Below are 21,021 nucleotides of genomic sequence, written 5' to 3' on the forward strand. Positions count from 1 at the left end.
CACTGCGCAACCCGTTCCCATTGCCATCGAGTCAATTCCCACTCATAGCGACCCTATAGGACACAGCAGAACTGCCCCATAGGGTTTCCAAAGCTGTAGTCTTTACAGAAGCAGACTGCTACATCTTTCTCTCAATAGAGTGCCTGGTGTGTCTGAACAGCTGACCTTTCTGTTAGCTGCTGAGCCACTGTGCCACCAGGGCGCCTGAATTCTCACTGCTACTCAGTTGAAATGCAGTTGTGTAAAGGGCTTGCAAAGTTTTCGAATCAGGTAGATTGAGTGTTCGAAGCCTAGCACACTTGCTTTCTAACTGCATGACCTTGTTTAAGTGACTTCTCTGAACCTCAGTTTCCTTATCTGTAAATTGGGGTACCAAAGCCTATGCTTCCTTTGGGAGGATTAGAGATAATGTAGCGGCCTTCCCCCAGCACAGTGCCTGCAACATGGTGGGCTCTCAGCAAACACTATTATTCTCATTTTTAAGAAAGACATTTTGTCACCTCCATTTTTATATGAGAGCACGGAGTTCCAGAGAGCTTTAATCATTAGCCAAAGCCACTTGGGTCTGCATACGTGCTGGCACTAAAGCCAGGCCATTGCCCTCCAAAGCCCTCACTCTTTCCACAGCACTACTGACTGCCTGCCTCTTGGGGAATTCATTGTACAGTTCTCAACTACTAATTCCTATTGAACGTGATTTTATTGAACACGAATTAGGTGGTTGTGAATATAGACAATCCTAGGAAATACTGGAGCCCTGGTGGTGCAATGGTTAAGCGTTCGGCTGCTAACCAAAAGGTCAGCAGTTGGAATCTACCAGCCACTCCTTGGAAACTCTATGGGGCAGCTCTACTCTGTCCTATAGGGTCGCTATGAGTCGGAATCGACTCGACGGCAACAGGTTTTAGGAAATACTACTCTGCTAGAGATGTGTTACTGATCAATAGTCAGTGTTTGCTTCTGATGGGAAAACCAAGAAGAGGATACGGAAACATGACATGCTGCCAGATATGACAGACACCTTCAACTGCTTCTAGTGTCAACCCCATCGGAGGCCCAGGCGCACTCACCTCACACCTCACTCTTCCGGAGCAAGCCTGTGAATACACTCTTCTCTCTGCCTGGAACAGCCCCCTCCACGCTGTGCCTGACAAATCTCCTTGAATCCCCCAGCCTCCTCCTCAGGAAGGCCCCTTCCAATTGCTCAATCTTCAGTGTCCCTGAAACATGTTGTTCTTAGTGCTGTACCAGAACTTACCACCCCGTACTCGATAATTGGTCTGTTTGTGTGTCTCTTTACTACTAGGCTGGAACTTCCTTCAGAGAATGGGTTAGTAGTGTTCAGTTTTGCATTTCCAGGGCCTCTCTAAATTGACGCAGGACTCAGAGTCGACCCAGATGGAGTATTTGTTGAGTAAATGAAGTCATCTTGTCCATCTTCCTGTGTTGTGCTCCATCAAGCACTGCATATTCTATTTTGGTTTTATATGTACCGCGTGCCTGTGCTGCCTTGCCTCCCTTTAGAAGACACCCTCCACCAGCTCATAAAGATTCTTTGCTGGCTGAGTTTCCTCACTGTAGCCTGTCTGCCATCCACATAAAAACGACCACAGTACGGGGACCACCCTGCACACCCAAGGCAAAACAAAGTGATTCAACACTTCCAAAACAAGCACACATGATGCAAATGGTTTCAAAAAATAGATCAAAAGCCAAGCTGAACAAAACACATCAAAAAAGAAAGAAAAGACAAGAAAAAACAGGCAGAGAGAAAGAGTTATATGTGAGCACAGGCATGTAAGGGCAGGTTTACCAGGCCCAGATCTGAAGACTTACTTTTGCTGATATACATACAGGCATCCTATGCCAGGAGACCCTGGCTGGTGCCAACAGTTAATGTGCTTGGCTGCTACCGAAAGGTTGGAAGTTACAGTCCACCCAGAGGTACCTCAGAACAAAGGACTGGCAATCTACTTTTGAAAAGCCAGCCATTGAAAGCCCTACGGAGCACAGTTCTACTCTGACACACATGGAATCACCATGAGTCGGAGTCAATTCAACAGCAACTGGTTATCCTATGCAAAAAAGGAACTGGGGACTTTCTAGTATTGCTGGAACTCTGCAGATGCTTTTAGACACTGTCCCCACATCTGTATTCTGAGGGCAGCAAGAAGGTTCACTGAAGGAGCAAGATGGCTTGTGACTGGAGGGTTGGCTGGACATTTATTAAGCACTTACTATGTGCCAGGCACATGGTAGCCTTGTCACATACCTGTATCTCACTGCATTTATCCAACAGTCTGTTGAGATAGGTTATTATTTCCATTTTACAGATGAGCAAACTGAGGCTCAGAGTGTATAATTTACACAAGTCACACTGAATAAGCGGCAGAGCTCAGTCTTGATTCTGAGTACAATATGTTTTCCATTACCCAAAGACACTGATGTGGAAATGTTGATTAAAAAGTTAAGCCCATGGGAAGGCAGTGCTGAGGTTATCACTATGAATGAGAGACCCAGAGCTCACCTGACAGTAAGCTTAAGGGAGATGGGGCTGGGGGAGGGGAGGTCACCATTTTCATTCCCTGACCACCAACTCCAGGCTTGGCCATACAGGAGTTCCTGTGCCTGGCACTTCACTCACTGCCTCCCAAGTCACATCTGAAGCCACAGCACCCAGCACAGGTGTCCTCATCGCTCTTGTCCAGCCCCACTCAGTTCAAACCTTGTCTTGCCAGGGCCCAAGGTGGGGTGGGGCTGCCTGAAAGAGAGACCTGATGCTGGAGAGCGCTGCCATGGGGGGACTTCCTGTGAGGACTCCGTGAGTGAGCAGACACTTTCAGCTTCCCTCAGAGAAATACATACTTGACCCCCCCACCCCCAGCTCGCACATACGTCTGGGCAAAGTCTTCTGTCCACTGTCTGTAAGAAGACTTGGAAACACAAACACCCCTGGGAGAGGTAGAACATACACTCAGTTCAGGTGTAGAAGACCACTACCAGGTCGTCACTGATTTGCGTGGGGGCAGGGAGGAGACAGCCACATGAGGGAAAAAAACAAAACAAAACAGCCTCCTGAAGATAGAAAATAATGAGAAACATTCAGTGCAAAATGATCTTCTGAAAAAAAGCACTGCGTCTGAATCAGACAGAGCAGGATTTCATTCCTGCTTCCCTACCTGCGAGCTGTGAGGGCTTGGACAAGTCTCTACCTCTCTAGGCCTCGAAGTCCCCATCTGTAGGATGGGAATAATAGTACCAGGATGGCTATCAGCAGGATTTTGTGCAAGGGCTCTGCTGAAAGCACACAACTGCTTTGCTAACCTCTGTCTTGCCCTCACTGGTTCTCAGACGTATTGAAACAAACGAACAAGAATTCACAGGTCAGATACAAGGTCCTCGAATGTCATCACGGAGAGGTCCCAGATGGACAGCAGAGGCCTGGCCTCTCTCAGAGCCCACGGCCACCCTCACACACTGCTTGCACCGAGGGGGCTCAGGGCGTGGATGGCAGTTCCCGGGTCTGAGGTCCGTCTGCCTCCCTGCCCCCCCACCATGTTTGCCTCTCTCCAGTCCTCACCTGGCCAATGGGCCAGCTGGAGGGAGAGTTAGTCATTCCATCTCTGGCTCCTGGGAGGAGCTGGTTAGGATGAGACTGGTCTCTCTCTGACCCCTACTCTCTCTCCCTGCCCCCTCAGTTCTAAAGCAGGGCCCCCTTCACTCCAGCAGTCTGAGTTGGGAAAGCTGAGTCTGAGTGGGGCAACCTCTCACCCACCAGGGAAGTCGGGGCTCTATCCTCCTGCCCCTTCCTCCCCTCCCCTGGGTGGGGCCGTTCCATCCAGGAGGGGCCACCTGGAGGAAAGGACACACTCTGGGGCCCTCTCACAGCCCCTCCTGCTGTCTCTCAAGGGCCTGGGAAGGGACGTGTTTACAGGCTGGTGCTGGCTGTTCAGAAGCCCTGCTCACCTTTGTGGCCTCCGACAAGAGGCACAGGAGAAGCCAGTTGGGGAGATGCCGAACCAGTGCCTGGCTGTCCATTCCCACAGAGATAGCAGCCATTTCTCCCTCTGTGAGCTGGCAAGGCTTCCGAGTGGGCAAGGCAGCAGTCTCCCTTAGACTGCCAGCTCTCTGCTGTCTCCACCACCTGAGCACCCCGTCTGGTGTGCCTGGGGGAAGGGAGGGATGTATGCTCCACAACCCAGGCAATTTAAGTGTGTGTTGGGGGGTCAGTTTCGGAGCGCTTCCTCCTACCCAGCTGGCAGGTGCCTCAGGACAGAGTGGAGGGTGCTGGGCGACTGGGCTGGGCTGCTCCCCAGGAGGGAGAACGGTAGAGCTGCCCCGCTCCCCTAGCACCCTGGGCAGCCTCCCAGGCCCCGCATCAGCGCACGCATAGCTTGGGCGCGCCGGCAGACCCGGAGCTGCCAAGTTCCCCAGCCCACGCAGGCCGCTCCGGGCGCTGAACTGCAAGAAGCTTCCTTAGGGTCACAAACTGGGTCCCAACATCCCTGGCCACAGCCAGGCAACCCCGGCTGAGGGCGGGGACCCGGGCTCCGCATTCAGGGGGCAGCATCGCTCCCTGGGATGCAGGGACCGCCCGCGCGCCCTCAGGTCCCCCTTGCCCCCAAGCCGGGCAACTCGCGTTACCTTCCACTTTGGTGAGGGTAAGGACCGGACTATTGCAAGCGCTGAGCGGGGCTACCCTGGCCGAGTGCTTCTTCATGGTGAGCCTTCCGCCCGCAGCAGATGCTCCGGCGATCGCCTACATCCTGGGGCCGGCCGAGCTGTCTCCTGCTTGCGTGTTCTCAGCCAGGCCGGCCGGCGCTCCTCCGCGGGAAAGGTGCGCGCGCGCTCGGCCCTCGCCCCGGGGACGGCTCTACCCCCGGCCGCCCGCAGCCTTCGCGGGCCGGCTCCTCGCAGCAGCGGCGGCCCCTTCTCGCCCAGCCTTGCCACCGCGCAGCCACACTCCAGACACCCGCACTCTGCCTCCGACTTTGAGGTTGCTGCAAACTACAACGTCACATGCAGATCCGCTCCCGCTCCCACCCTGTCTCACCTGCTCCACCCCCCGCCCTGGGAAGCAGAGCCACCGCAGCTCCGCGTCGCTCAGAGCACAGTTTGGGACCGCAGCCTCGGCCAGGGCGCCCGGGCTGCTCCACTGCCTCCCTGACCAGTTTCTTCCTGAGATTAGACCCTGAGAACTTAAGGTTTAGTTTTCCACAAGTTTAAAACGGGAGGATGTTTGTCTTTGGATTGAGAGTTCACTCCACTCTAAGCAAAGTCCTGAACTGTTGCCTTACAGGGAGAATCAGAAAAAAGCAAACCCTCCCACTGCTGGCATTCACTTCTTCAGCGACTAACCAATCCAAACCCATTGCCTTCGAGTTGATTTCGACTCATAGCGACCCTGTAGCACAGAGTAGAACTGCCCCGTAGGATTTCCAAGGGGCGCCGGGTGGTTGGAACTGCTGACCTTTTGGTTAGCAGCCGATGGGTTTTTAGTCAAGAGACTCCTTTATTCTTTGCTGGCTTCAGTGCATCCGTCAGTCACTCCTTCCCTCCCCACCTTCCATGCCCAGAAACTCGAACCAAAAACCAAACCAAACCCAGGGCCATTGTGTGGATTCTGACTGACAGTGACCCTGCAGCACAGGGTACAACTGCCCCACAGGGTTTCCAAGGCTGTAAATCTTGATGGAAGCAGGCTGCCACATTTTTGTTCAGTTGTGTGGCTGGTAGGTTCAAACCACCCACCTTTCAGTTAGCAGCTGAATGCTTTAACCACTGTGCCACCAAAGCTACTTGTCTTCAGTGTCTAGAGGATATTATTTCATCTGGCTCTGTGGACACCTCTTTTGGGGGAAGAAAGAGAATGCAAAGTCCACAGAAGCAAAGCAGCCACAGAAAAACAAAGCTTGAGGGGATTTCTGCTCTTGCCCTACTGCCCCTGTTCATAGGCCAAACTCACCCTGAAGTGGAGAACACTCCATTCCTGTGCAGGCCCCAGTTTCTTGCTGCAGCAGCAGATCTGGCATTGGCGTCTGCAGGCACTGCCTTGCTGCTCCCACTCAGACGGGGCCACAAGCTTCTGGTCAATGATGCTTTTTGAAAAGCAATGACATACTTACTGCATCAGTGGTAGGGACAATCACTGAGTAACCACGGAGTTCTGAGGGGCATCTATCCCATTATAATGCACCAGGGAGTGCACCCTGCCCTCACCCCTGCAGGCCAGCAGAATGCAAGGGTTTGTGTGGCCCCAGAGACCCAAGGTCAACGGGCATGTCATTTACAAAGATCCAACCATCTGTTTGGTCCCAACCTCCACTGAGAATCTGAACATACGATGGTGAGTCAAGATGGGTTTTGTTGTTGTGAAGTCCTTATCCAGAGTTTCAGACCCTCCAGCTCTATCCTGATTCCTGTCTCAACGTGGTAACTCTACAGTATGATGCAATTCTCATCTCCCCTAAGGGTAACTCAGTGGAGTGGTAGAGGTGGAGAGTGACCTTAGAGTAAGAGGGCTTCCCTATTCTGGCACCTTGGGAGTCTCTGGGTATGCAAACATTTAACGTGCTCAGCTGCTAACCAAAAGGCTGGTGGGTCAAGTATTCCCTGAGGAGCCTTGGAAGAAAGTCCTGGCAATCAACTTCTGAAAAATCAGCCATTGACAACCCTATGGAGCATTTCTACGCTGACACATGGGGGTTGCCATGAGTTGGTGTTGACTTGATGGCAATTGGTTAGCTTGGCATCTATTAGCTGTTTCAGGTGACATTCACCTGTATGCCCCCAGGTTTCTGGCAGACACGGCTCCTAGAAATAGCCATTGTATGTTCTTGATGTTACTTGCTATTGTGAGCAGCCATGAGGAACAGAAAGGCCCCGAGTTTCCTCCACAAGGCCAGCGCTTGTCAGGGTTGCTTCCCCACCACTACATCCAAGCCTAGGTTTATGGGGGTCTCCGCAGAGCCCTCTAGTGGTAGCCTCCACACTATGTGACTCCAAGGCCCTCAGGATGACAGTAGAATAAGCCACTAAGCCATCCCTTCTTTGGAAAAATTAAACACAAGTAAACTTAACATGGAAGGAGTGCATATTGTATATTAAGGAGAACCTTTTTATTACAATATAATATTTCCATGTATTGTTTCATCAAGTTCATCAAGAAACAATTATTATACATCTAATAACTAAAACAAAAATAATAATAACAGCACCCACTTTGAGCACTTACTATGTATAAGGGACTGTGTTAAGTCTTTTACACAAACTATTTCATTTTCTACTCACAAAAACTCTGTAATATCACTGCTATCCCATTTTATAGATGGGGAAAATTTTGAGAAACCAAAAAAGCCAAACCCCTTGCTGTCAAGTCGATTTCAACTCACAGATGGGGAAATCTCTGAGAGGTTAAATAAAATGGCCAAGGTCACAGAGCGAGTCACTGGCAGGGCAGGGATTTGAATCCAAGTCCGAATGATTCAAAAGCCTGTGCTTATAATCACTATGCTGTTTTCCTACATTTCGTAAATGTAAAATGCAAAAATTCCACATAACCATTCCATGGTATTTTTAATCCCCTCATGTGCATGCAAAAGCTGGACAATGAATAAGGAAGACCAAAGAAGAATTGATGCCTTTGAATTACGGTGCTGGCGATGAATATTGAATATACCACGGACTGCCAGAAGAATGAATAAACTTGTCTTGAAGAAGTACAGCCAGAATGCTCATTAGAAGCAAGGATGGGGAGACTTCATCTCACATACTCTGGACATGTTATAAGGAGGGATCAGCCCCTGGAGAAGGATGTCAAGCTTGGTAAAGCAGAGCGTCAGTGAAGGAGAGGAAGACCTCAACGAGATGGATTGACACAGTGGCTGCAACGTTGGGCTCAAGCATAACAACGATTGTGAGGGTGGCACAGGACTGGGCACTGTCTCATTCTGTTGTACATAGTGTCGCTATGAGTGGGGACTGACTCAACTGCACCTAACAACAACATTCCAAGTCAGGCGGAAGATAAATGGCCGGTAATCGATAATCGTATCCTTTGATATAAATGTGGTTTGGTAGGTTTCCTCATATTCTGGCTTCTGTACACTTCTGGAGGCCTTGGGCTTGAGCCCGTCTGGGTCTCCCACTGCCCTGTAAATGTGGCCTTGTACACACTCATTCTACTGGACATGTTACAACAAAAGGTGCTCTAGGAATATGTGCCTATTTGTTTTTTAAATATCTACTTTCTATCTATGGCAATGCACGTACCAGTCGAAAAAACCACACCAGCTGCCGTTGAGTAGATTCCGACTCATGGTGACCCCAAGTGTGCAGAGCAGAACTGCTCCATAAGGTTTTTTTTTCGAAATTTTATTTATTTATTTTTGTTGTTGAGAATATACACAGCAAAATATACACCAGTTCAACAGCTTCTACATGCACAATTTAGTGACACTGATTACAGTCTTCCAGTTGTGCAACCATTTTCACCTTCCTTTTCTGAGTTGTTCCTCCCTCATTAATATAAACTCACTGCCCCCTAAGGTTCCTGTCTAATCCTTCGAGTTGCTGTTGTCAGTTTGATCCCGTATAGATAGTTCTTAAAAGAGCATAATGCTCAAGGCAGACCTCCTTTACTAGTTAAGCTAAACTACTGTTTGGTTTTAAGATGACTTCAGGGAATATTTTTGGTTTAAGGTTTAAAGATCATCTCAGAGCAATAATTTTAGGGGTTCATCACTCTCCATGACGGCAGTGTAAACAGACCCTTCTCTACAAATATAACAAGAAATAAAACAAGGGAACGGCGCTCAGCTTTGAGGGACTTTGAATCGGGGAGCAGAGGAAAGCAGCGGGGAATTGCAGACAGGCAAGAATCAACAGATCAACAACCAGTCACATCTGGTAGGTAAACTGCTCCAGAGAGTTTTCAAGGACGTAGATGGCCAGGCCTGTCTTTCAAGGCTCCTCTGCGTTTGTTTGAACTGCCAGCCTTTCAGCTAGTAGTCGAGTGCTTAACCATTTGTGCCACCCAGGGACTCCTGAGTAATAATTAGGTATTGTTAAATACGTCCATCACTGACTCCACTTAAAAATAATATTTACCTAAACCTTCTGTTTCCCTGGAAAACACCTGGGAGGTCATCATCTCCTCATGTTAACTTCTATTTATCAAAGAAAAGTTACCAATTGTCACCTTTACCTCCTCTCCCCTCCCTTCATGCTCTCTGACCCTGTGTTTCAACAAAAAATCCCACTCCCCTGAAAACACTCCCCACACTACTTTCAAATTAGGGGTTTCCCATCTGCTTGACCATATGAATACTATACTCCTGAAGCGTACATCTTTGGTGGGGTGTGGTGTGAAGGGGGGATGCAGATTTCAATATCCACATAAATTAATTCTAGAAAGTTAATTGTGTATTGGTGTTGCAAGCATGCCCTAGTATTTTGAGAATTCCAACAATTTAAAACTTCTTGCTGGAGTTAGGCTATAATGGCCTAACTCAAGGATACCTAGAAAACTGCCCAAGTTTCCCACTTAAAAACCCAAATTGCAAAAAAGGATGCTAATACCTTTTTTCAACAAAGAGAGGCCTGAGCCCTGAAGTATCAATGGAAACCACGCTGTGTAAATAATACCCAGGCAAGAGGCTGGGTCATGTACGACCTTGGTCCTCTTTGGGGAGTGTTAGCATGAGCTAATATCTGAAGGATATCGTTGGCCACTGTGCTATCTGTCCACTCCAAGGACTCCTGCTCACAGCGCCAACTGGGCAAACCAGTCCAGGAAGATTAAGATCACCCACTTCTGACACCAGATTGTGTGGTGGATAACAAATCCCACTTCACCCACCAGCTGCGTGCTATGGAAGTCTCAACTTCCCTTCCCTGTTCAGTTCAGATGCCAGCTACCCATGCAGCCATTCTTTCTCTCATCCCCAGCCACCTGGGACTGGGTCAGCAGGTCTGGCTGCAAGACTGGGAATCCACTGGACCCCCCACCCACCACTTCAGACAGGCCAACCCCAACCTGGGGTTTTCCTCTAGCCCCTCGGGGTACCAGTCGCAAGCCCTAGGATCCACCTGACTCCCCACACTTGAGACCAGCTGGCTACTCCTGCTCCTCTGGGTCTGCTGATTGACTGGAACAACTCACAGAATTCATGGAAAGCATACTAACTACAGATTTACTACAACCAAAAAGGATAAAACAGAGAGATGCATAGGGTGAAGTCTGGGAAGGGTCACAGCGCAGAGCTTCCATGTTCCAAAGAGCAATGTGATACCCTCTCCTATGCATGCTCACCAACCAGGAAGCTTCTCGAGCCTCTGTCTCCCATGGGCTTTACTGACCTCACCACATGAGCCCACGATAAATTACATCATGCCTCCTGAGGCTTAGTCAGCACTGGCTCCCTGGTGGTTCCTCCTGGGCTGGTCAGCTCCCACTCATTAGCCTCAGTTGTTGGTATGGCTGGAAACAACTGAGAAGAAAGGCCAAATGGCTTTCTTCAAAGTGATTCCACACCTCGCAGGCACCTACCTTAAGTTACTATTACAGGCATTTATCTGAAAGGGGAACTGAGGTGACTTCTTTTCAGGTCATACTCATTAAACAGATCTTGCTTGTTGTCTTCTAGAAATGTATGGTGCAACTGGTTGTTTATCAAAGCCAAACATTTCTTTAGCTCTACTGAGAGCCCTGGTGGTGCAGTGGTTAAGCAATGGGCTGCTAACCATAAAGGTCAGTGGTTCAAACCCACCAGCTGCTCCACAGAAGAAACATGTGGCAGTCTGCCTCCATGAAGACTGCAGCCTTGGAAACCCTATGGGGCAGTTCTCCTCTGTCCTATACATTCTCTACGAGTCGGAATCGACTCGTCGGCAATGGGTTTTTTTACTGAGATGGCATCTGTTCTAATAGAAGTCTATTCTTTATCATTAATCCCACTTTCTCCATTTGTTTTTTTCTTCATTGTTGTGGTTGGGAAGTGGACAAGATACTTAATGACAATTTATGGCAGTCTGTAATTGGCTTATAAAGAGTGGCTGGGTTTTATATTCATAGCATTACAGTCTGAACAAAAGTAACAAGCCTTTGACACAGAAGTTATGTACCGGGAGCAGGAGTTTTATACTTGTTGCCCTGCCCCCAACAGCCTCCCTGGTTTCTCTCTGCTCCCTACCTGTAAATCTAAGAGAAGGGAAGTGAAAGAGGAGTCTAGACAAGGAGGGAGATAAAAAGGCCAATTTCTCCTCTCACCGAGTGACTGTTGAAATTGCAACCCACAAGGTAGGGGCCCAGGGATGGCCTGTTGGGAAGGAGGTCTGGGGGGAATCATCAGGAAGGAGGTTGCTATGGATCGCCTGGCTGATTCTGGAAATTCTGGAGATGGACCACTCTCCTTCCTGGCACTGGTCTCCCACTTCTGATCTATATTTGTGCTCCAGCCTCTGAACATATCTTCTATCAGAGGTTTTCCTACTTAGTTTGACTGTCAAACACAGAAACTCATGGACTTGTACACTAAAAAGGATGAATTTTACTGGATGTAAATAATATCTCAATTATTAATTGTTAAGACATTTTATATCATAATCTGTAGACACAAATGTGTATGCATGTGTGCATACATAAATATATGTGTATATATATGTATACACACTTGTAAGTAGTTAAAAGTATATATAAATTAAAAGAAAAACCAAACCCGTTGCTGTTGAGTTGAGTTGATTCCGACACCCTAGAGGACAGAGTAGAACTGCCCCACAGGGTTTCCAAGGAGTGCCTGGTGGATTTGAACTGCTGACTTTTGGGTTAGTAGCCAAACTCTTAACTACTATACCACCAGGGTTTCCTAAAAGTATATAAGTGATTAAAAAAGTTAATGAACGATAACTCACTCGTACCATGTAGGAACACTCTGTTCTATTCCATCTCATCCCCTCTCATCCCATCCTATTCTATTCTATCATTTCATTACCAAAAAAAAAAAAAAGCTGAAGTGAGCAAATAAGCTGACTTTATTATGATCCATAACCTACTGGTTTATAAAGAAATGATAAAAATTACATTCTTGGTAAGTTATGTGATGACCTGTACTTAATCTGTTCAAATTATATGACTAAAAATTTAAAAACCAAGGTAAGTTTTTCAGTCATCAAAAAGCATGAATTAATTCACTCTGAAATATCAACACTGTTTCATGTCCTTCACAGTATTAAGTAGCAAGAATAACACATCATTTTTGTGGCTACCAATGTTTTAAAATAATCATTTAAAGTAGTTTCAGGAACCAGAAATGGAGTTTTACCCTAGTGGTAGATTAACCAATAAGCAAGGTACATACAGGCTTACAGTAAACAAGGTACGCACGGGCTTACTTGTGCTTACTTACTAATCTGTAGTGCACAATTACACATGGGTTTCACTACATCTTTGATGTGGTGAAAAACAGATGAAATTGTCTAGCAGTTGTCTACCCAGAGCCACAGACAATAATCAACACAAGCCAGAGCACAGGCATGAGAAGCAGGTGACACACTTTGCAATGGAAAGATCCTAATGTACCCAGGTTGCTTCCTTTGTAAACCCTGAGTGAGGGGCCCATTCTGTGCTTGGTGGCAGACACCAGGAGAGTGGCCAATGCATGGTTGGGGCTGAGCAGGGGGAGCTGCCCTACAAAGGCAGCATAGCTGGAATGGGGGCTCCTGGGATGGACACCTGGGGGATGCTAGGGACTACATTTCCTGCAACTTTTGAGAGACCTATGTAGGTGGCCAAGGATGATAATGGGTGTAGGGTGACTAGCACAAAGTCTGGTAACAGCAGGTGCTTAAGAAACTATAATTCCTCTCATACCCTTGGGAAATGGACATGCCAGCTTCTACAAGTTCCTCCCAATAGTGTGAATCTATATCGGAAGGGGCACTACTCATAAGCAGTTCGATCTGGGCAATTTATGTGATCTCTCCATGCTCAGATTCCTCATCTTTAAAATGGGGATAATAATAGTATCTACCTCACAGTGTTGTTGTGAAAATTTAAGGAGTGAATATATGTAAAGTGCTTGTTAGAGTACCTGGCAAACAGTAAGCATTGAATATATATTAGCCATTATCTTCAGTCTCTCCTACTAGATTCCTTCATGGAGAGGGGACATCTCTTATTTGTTGTATTTTTGGTGCCCCACATAGTATAGGGAGCCCTGGTAGCACAGTGGTTAAGCACTCAGCTGGTATCCGAAAGGTTGGTGGTTTGAATCCACCAGCGAAAGATGTGGCAGTCTGCCTCCGTTAAGATTATAGCCTTGGGAACCCTATGAAGCAGCTGTACACTGTCCTATAAGGTCACTACAAATCAGAATCAACTTGATGGCAATGGGTTTTTTTTTTTTTAACACAGTGCATGGCTTATATACTAAGTACTCAAAACGGGAGCAAATAAGCGAATGAATGAGTATATTCACAAGGCCCTGAATTCTAGAAGACTTTTCTAGATTTGTCTGTTTCACCCTTCTCCCTCTGTCCTTTTCTACGTATGTGGTAATAGGAGTAACAAACATGTGGTCTGACCCCTTCTGCTCAGGTCTCTCTGCCTCTCTCCCTGGCTTGATGTCAGTGGAAGTGACTTGAAGACCAGGGCACTGGTCTCAAGGTGAGGAGAGAGATCTGATGCCATTTAGTTCAGAAATAGCTGCCTGTTTGTGTTCCGGATGATTCATCGACCACAGCTGGCCTCGAGTCAGATTCCTTCACTCTTCCTCTTCTGTGGAGTGGGAACTAGAATACTGACCTAAATCACATCCCTTTCACACCAGGAGCAGACTGCCTTGGCTGGTGTTTGATTCCAAGGGTGAGTCAAGGGGATTGGACACCAACTGGGCTTGGATAGAAGGAAGGTATGTGGGGTATGGAGAGGATCCTTGTCCCTTCCTTCCAAGTCCTATGCATAGGGGCAGCCAGCACGGCAGAATGGCTGAGACAGGTCAGGAGCAAACACATTCACTGGGACAGTAGAGGCTTGGGGTTGGGCAGACAGAGTGTCAGCAAGTCCTGATCCCCATGATCAGCACCTCCTCCTTGCCCCAGTTCTCCCACACCACTCTGAAGGCAATGCTCACTTTCCCCTGGTCATGGTTATCTGTGTACTTGCTTCATCTTCCTGCTGGGCTGTGAACTCTGTAAGGCAGGACCTTGCCCATGGATCTTGGTGGTGTTAGCTGCCACCGAGGAGGCCTTTGACTCTTGGGGACCCCATCCACAATAGAATGAAATGCTGCCCGGTCCTGCACCAGCCTCATGATAGGCTGCAAATCAAACTGTCGCGATCCATAGGGCTTTCCTTGTATGATTTTTAGAGGGAGATCACCAGGTCTTTCTGCCTAGTCTGTCTTAGTCTGGAAGCTCCATTGAAACATGTTTAGCATCATAGCAACACACAAGCATCTGCTGACAGGTGTATGATGGCTGCACATGAAGTGCATTAGCTGGGAATTGAACCCAGGTCTCCTGCATGGAAAGTAAGAATTCTACCTCTCAACCACCACTGCCCACTGTCCGTGGATAGGGTCTCAGTAATGACTGCTGAGTGAACGAGAAGTCACCAAGGCAGAAAGAAGTAGGGAAGTGTCAGTGGTTTAGGTGGACAAGGGGTTAAATCCAGAGGAGCTGATGAAGTAGGTTTCCTGAGGCAGGTATCCTTAGGGTCAACTTTCTAAACCAACCCCAGAGGCAGCCCCTTCAGCGATCAGGGAGTCCTGTCCATTCATCAAGGAGCTCCATGCAGCACAAGAACCTTTCATGTGGGCTACCTCCAGGCACCCTGCTCTTTCTGTGATTCCTGACCCCAGCTGGCTTCTTTCTTCGCCTGAGCACCTCTCTCTCCTCCCGCCTCGCTTGTTGTTGTCGTCAGCTGTTGTCAGGTCAACTCCAACCCATGGCAACCTTATGTACAACAGAATGAAACATTGCCCAGTCCTGTGTCATCCTCACAATCACTGGTATGTTCAAATCTATTGCTGAGACCACTGTGTCAATCCATCTCACTGATGGTGTCCCTCGTTGGCCCTCTACTTGATCAAACATGATGTCCTCCTCCAGTGACTGATCCTTCCTGATGATATGTCTAAAGCAAGAGAGTCAGGCAATGTTCTGTTGTGATCCATAAGGTTTCCATTGCTAATTTTTGGAAGCAGATTGCCAGGCCTTTCTTCCTAGTCTGCCTTAGTCTGGAAGCTCTGCTGAAACCTGTCCACCATGGATGACCCTACTGGTATTTGACAAACCGATGGCATAGCTTTCAGCATGGTACAAGCCACCACAGTATGACCAACTGACAGGTGGGTGGCGGGATTTTCTGTTTCGGCCAGTGTATGTAGGAAATAGCTTGATACTCGTAATGCCTATCCCAGCTCTGACCCTGTATCTATATAGCTCTGACTCTAGAAACCTTGGAAAATCATGGTGACATTTCTGAGGTGTTTCCTTATGGGGTGGTGCAGGGTGCTGTGTTTGCTACACAGAAAGGGGCCTGAGAACTACCTGACACACCTCCCTGCCCCCACGCTGCCCTGTCCCACCCCTGCTGATCTGTCTCCTCATTCACATAGCGCCCTCACCATTGGCTACGCCTTCCCCACCACACCTCTCCTTCTTCTTCCTCCACCTGGCAGTGCTCACCTGCACTGCTCGCCCTCAGCTCTGACCTGTGGTCCTCCTCACCACGCCAAGCCTCCTGGCGCGTGTCCTTGGCCGACTCGCTTAGAAAGGCGTAAGCCCCTTGGAATTCGGTACCTAAAATCCTCCTTCTCTCTGTACTTCCCTGAAGTCTTGGTGAGGGTTTTTTTTTGGTCACTTTTGAGGAACTTTCCTCTGCACTCAGACCCCCACCCCAAAGAACACATCAGCTTCTCAGGGCAGTGGGTTTGACTCTTCGCAAAGTCTCTTTCACGAGAAGCCCTCAGGCCCTGCCCCAGGCTGTGAGCTGTTTTCTGCCTCCTCAGGCTGGCTTCAGAGAAAGGTGGGGCCCTGGACGAGACCAGCAAGTCCAGCTTCTTGGAGTAGGAGGGAGGCAGAGTATGACTCTAGTGCTGGCGATTGTCTAGCATTTTCTGTCTAGCTGATTCTCCGCTGATGCATTCAGCATTTATTGAGCACTATTCTATTCCTAGGGAGTCCTGGTTGCTCAGTGGTTAAGTGCTCGGTAAAGTGCTTGCTGCTAACAGAAAGATCAGCGGTTTGAACCCACCAGCTGCTCCTAGGGAGAAAGATGTGGCAGTCTGCTTCCGTAAAGATTCACAGCCTTGGAAACCCTATGGGGCAGTTCTGACCTGTCCTGTAGGGTTGCTATGAGCAGGAATCGACCCAAAGGCAATGAGTTTGGTTTTAGTTTGGTTATTCTATTTCTGGTGCTGTGCTTTGTGCTGAGTGACAACGAAGGTGAGTTCTGACCCACCAGGGACACCCCGTGTAGGCATGACACGCAGAAACCATCACTGTAGAGAAAAGCTGATGTGAGTCCACTGCAACTCTCCCTGAACGCATTGGGTGAGAGTAAACATTCTGCATGTTGGTGATTGTCAAATGGTGCTATCCGTCAAAAACTATAAGGAAATCATTGCGTCTTCCCATAAATAAGTATTGAGAATTGCTAGTTTTGTCCCCCTTGTTTTTGACATGATGTCTGTTGACCTATGCAGGACATTTGGAGTCATGCGTATTCATAAGAAACTGCAATAGTCAACACAGGATTGGGTGCAGGGCAAAGGGAAAGAGACGTTCCACAATTTCATCAGATATGAGAAACATGCCTCAGCTTTTGCAAAAGGAAACAAACCAAAATCCTGCTTAAGGTAAGGGTGATCTTTGCTGTGGGGCTGAAAGAGAAGGTCCTACCAGTGTTGGACAAAAGCAAGAAGAGGTCAGAGGTCTGGAGGTGCATCCTGCTCCTGATTGTGTGGTCATGCCTTCCCCCCAAAATGGGGTGGTTAGTGTAGGGAAGAAGTCACTCCCCTAGAATTACCTAGAGCTCCTGGTGGGGTTGGGAGGCCCATGCAAGTAGAGAGTTAAACGAAGGATGGTTTGTTCCTAAAACTATCTAGCTGGTGTCAGAGCATTTCTGGTTTGTGGATTCCCAAACTACTTTCTAACAAATTCGTCCGTAGCACTTTGACAAATGTAGGGCTTGTCAGTGCTCCAGGGGTCCACTTAAGGCAATGTGCTAGGGCCCCATGAATCTGGGCTCCCTCAGAGCATCATCAGGGGAGAGCCAGCTCGGTTAGCACTTGTCATAACACATTAATATAATAACAATGTGCAAGCCCAACAGGAAACCTTTGAAATTATCTAGTAAAAATTTGTTCTTGGATTTTGACAATCCCCATTTTGGTTTTAAGATGGCTGTCCCTGGAAATATCATGCACCGTTGATGGGAGCAACAACTAATATACCCATTCTGAAGGTGGGAAATACATATTAAAATTCTTAAAAAGAAACGTTTGTGCCTAGTATTATCTAGTATTTCCATTTTTAGGGATTTTTCCTAAGAAACAAGCAGATATGTGAACACAGATATATTACAAAGATGTTCATCCAGTTTTTATTAATAGTGACCAACCGGAAATGACCTAATATTTAACAATAGGGAAATGGGAAATAAAGTATGGTGTATTTACATAATAGAACATAATGTGGCCTATAAAAAATGTTTTTCAATAACATAGGGAAAATGTTAAGGAGAAAAAAAGGTACAAATTTTATATCTAATATGATCCTTATATATAATACATATTCTATCATATATATATAAACAAACAAAAAACCAAACCCATTGCCATTGAGTCAATTCCGACTCATATATATACGTATACACATATATACACGTATGTGTGTGTGTGCATATATATACATACAAAGACAAAATAGACTAAATAGGCTACCACTTTGATTTTTTTTTATTTTCATTTTTTCCATCTACCACAAATAAAAATGGTGATTCATTCACTTTCTCTTTGAAACTTCTCTAAAAGAGAAGGTTGTCTACTTTTAGAAGTTCAGTTCATTGGGGAATGGGATTTAGACCAGTTCTGATGGTTAAGAATAGTGTAAAGGATCTAAAAATGTGTCTCTTGTAAACTGATACCAATGCTAATAAAAATAGAAGAAGTCTTTATGAACAGGAATGTATAAGACAATTATGTTACTGTTTTTGGTATGGATAACTTATAACTAATTTTCTTTTAAAATATTTAGACAATTTCTATTCTTTTTATATAAGATTCTTTGAGGTCAGTGCTTTTAAAATCATTGTCCCTCCCTCTTCTTAGAGGAGTCTCTCTTAAAATATAAAAAGTAAATACATACTTCAATTTTCCTTATTTTAAATATTTTGTTTTCTCATATTACTTTAATATTTTCTTACTGTATACATTTTCAGAACATGCTAATAATGAAATAAAGAGGGGTGAGAATGAGAAGGATGTTTTTAACAATAGTGTAAGGGGGCACAGTGGTGGTTCAGTGGCAGAAGTCTCACTTTCCATGGGGAGAGCTGGGTTCGATTCCCAGGTTCACTTCCCAGCCAATGCACCTCATGAGCAGCCGCCACCTGTCTGTCAGTGGAGTCTTGTATGTTGCTATGATGCTCAACAGCTTTCAGCAGAGCTTCTTAACTAAGACGGACTAGGAAGAAAGGCCTGTTGAGCTTCTTCCAAAACCAGCCAATGAAAACCCTGTGGATCACATGGTCTGATCCACAATCCATCATAGGGATGGCACAGGACCAGGAAGCATTTTGTCCCATTATGCATGGGGTTGCCATGAGTCAGGAGGCTGACTCACGGCAGCCAATGACAAGATCATTCTCACTGAATGAATGAAGGAATGAATAACTGAAGCCCTGAGATGGTGAGAGTCATTGGTCCCTTTCCTACCTGCGTGGAGCTCTCCACTGGTTTCTGAGTGCTTCTTTGGTCTTTGCGCCAATCTCAATGCCCTCTCCTCTCGCTTCCCTCCTGCTTAAATGTGTTTTTTAATTTTGCTCTTGAGTGTGCAGGAGGGAGTCCCACATGCTGAGTGAACTAATTAAAAAGGCTCTTGTGTCGTCTTCTGTCTGACTCAAGAGGACAAGCTATTTCCATGCACCCTTGCTGAGGTCTGGGGTGCCCCTGGTGCCTCCGAATGCATTTGAAATATAAAGGGCTCCAGCCCTTGAGAAAGACGTGAGGTCTTGTAGGATGGTGGGGGAGCAGCAGGAAAGTCCCTCCATGAATCACGTTCATCCCTTTCAGCACATCAACCAGCCATCAGCTTCAGACCACTGGTTAGAAGTTATTACTAGGTGGTTTTATCAATATTGTTTATTAATATAAATAATTTTCACTGTGGATTTATCAGGCCTGATATGTTCTCTCTACTTCCCAAAAGCCCAAATGAACAAATTGTCACACAATTCTATTTTCCCCTTCTCTCAAGATCTGTTTCCTTGCCACTGTCTAACACATGTCCCTCTCCATAAAAGTTAATGGTGTTTGCACTTTACCCCTTCCTTTAAACCAACTCTTTCTGTGAAACTACAAAAATGAAAAAAGAAAAGAAGACCACGATCAAAAGGAAGTAACCATGCATGTGCCCACTTGAGCCTCTCAGTCACCGCTCATGGAGGTGAGGAGCCAGCCTCTTATCAGCTCAGAGCCTACCTTACGGGAAACACTCGTGGGAGAAGTTCATCGATTTTTCCTTTAACCTTGACTGCTTATTTAAAGTAAGCTGGCATCAGATGCTTTATTAATAGCAGGATCCTAATTTGGTATGAGTGGAAACCTAAGACATCTAAGACGTGAAGGATGATTGTAACTTGAAAATCTGTCACCGGCAGTGTCATTCTCAGAATGTAAGGCGCACTTTTCTCATGACCCCTGAAGCATTCTTTGATTCATTAATGTGATGGGAAAAGTGAAAACTCAGCTGTCTTTGGAGCCCATTGAGGATATCCAGTATGTCAACTGCAGGTGTTAGCATAGACTGGAATCAATAATCACTTTCACTGCAAAATGTTTATCTACAACCCTGCCCAGAAATGATACAGGTAAACTCATGCTCATTAGTAGGAAACTTCTCTATGAATTTCAATGGGAGTGATAGAGTCACACTGGGATTCAGAATATGCGAGCCTGGTCCAATTCATGGAGCTCCTCAGCATCTTGGCTATGTATGGTTCATTCCTACTGGCTAATAGGCTCTGGTCACAGCTACAGATGACACACTGTGTCCATGCAAAGAGGCCTGGATAACAACAGTATAGACTCTTCATGGTTTGAAGGGTTTTGCACACCATCTAGTATATCACCTTCAGTTTGGGGCAGGAAGGAATAAAATTAAGAGGACGAAAAAGAAACAAGAAACTATGGCTATTCTGGGAACACTGAATAGAAGCAACCAAAATATACTCCAGAAGTGCACAGACAGCCAAAATGACGCGGTCTGTCTCACAGCTGCAGCTACTAGGAAGCCGAGAGTATTTGAGATCGATGGGACGCACCTGCATTTCAGATACTCTTCTGAGGGTGAAATAAAGAGGCCACTCCTTCTTGAACTTCAAATGTAAACTCTGGATAAGATTCAGGAAGTTTACAGTGCTTTACAGTGACTCCTTGCTTTTAGGAAAGGAAGTTGTGCCTCTAGGAAAAAAACAAAACAAAACTAAAAAAACCAGCTCAATCTTTAGAAATAAAAGGCAATGAAAGTGCTTCCTAGTCCAAGTGAAAGTTTTTTGGGAGATAGAGGACTCATGTGGGAGATGCCAAGTGAATTAGGCCACTGATAAGACTACAAAGTAGCAAAGTAGCAAGAAAGTGAAAAGATAACCTACAGAATGGGAGAAAATATTTGAAAATCATACAAATACTATAGCAAAGGGACTTGTATCTAGAATATATAAAGAACTCGCTGTTATTAGTAGCCATCAAGTCGATTCTGACTCACAGTAACCCCACGTGACAGAGAAGAACTGCCCCA

General features: G+C 46.6%; 1 protein-coding gene across 2 annotated transcripts in view; it reads right to left on the bottom strand.

The window, feature by feature from the left end:
• The window catches only part of SLC35F3 (solute carrier family 35 member F3), a 443,055-nt gene that overhangs the window by 139,670 nt on the left and 282,364 nt on the right, over positions 1–21,021 (bottom strand). Inside the window, exon 1 of one of the 2 annotated variants that reach the window (XM_012554519.2) lies at positions 4,645–4,938. The exons of the other annotated variant lie outside the window; for it this stretch is intronic. Coding sequence (XP_012409973.1) covers positions 4,645–4,720 — 76 coding nt within the window. The 5' untranslated portion in view covers positions 4,721–4,938. Of the gene's footprint in view, positions 1–4,644; positions 4,939–21,021 lie in introns of those variants that run through there. 2 annotated transcript variants of the gene reach the window in all.

The sequence above is a fragment of the Trichechus manatus genome, unplaced genomic scaffold (genome assembly GCF_000243295.1).
Source record: "Trichechus manatus latirostris isolate Lorelei unplaced genomic scaffold, TriManLat1.0 scaffold00021, whole genome shotgun sequence".
Taxonomy (NCBI): Eukaryota; Metazoa; Chordata; class Mammalia; order Sirenia; family Trichechidae; genus Trichechus; species Trichechus manatus.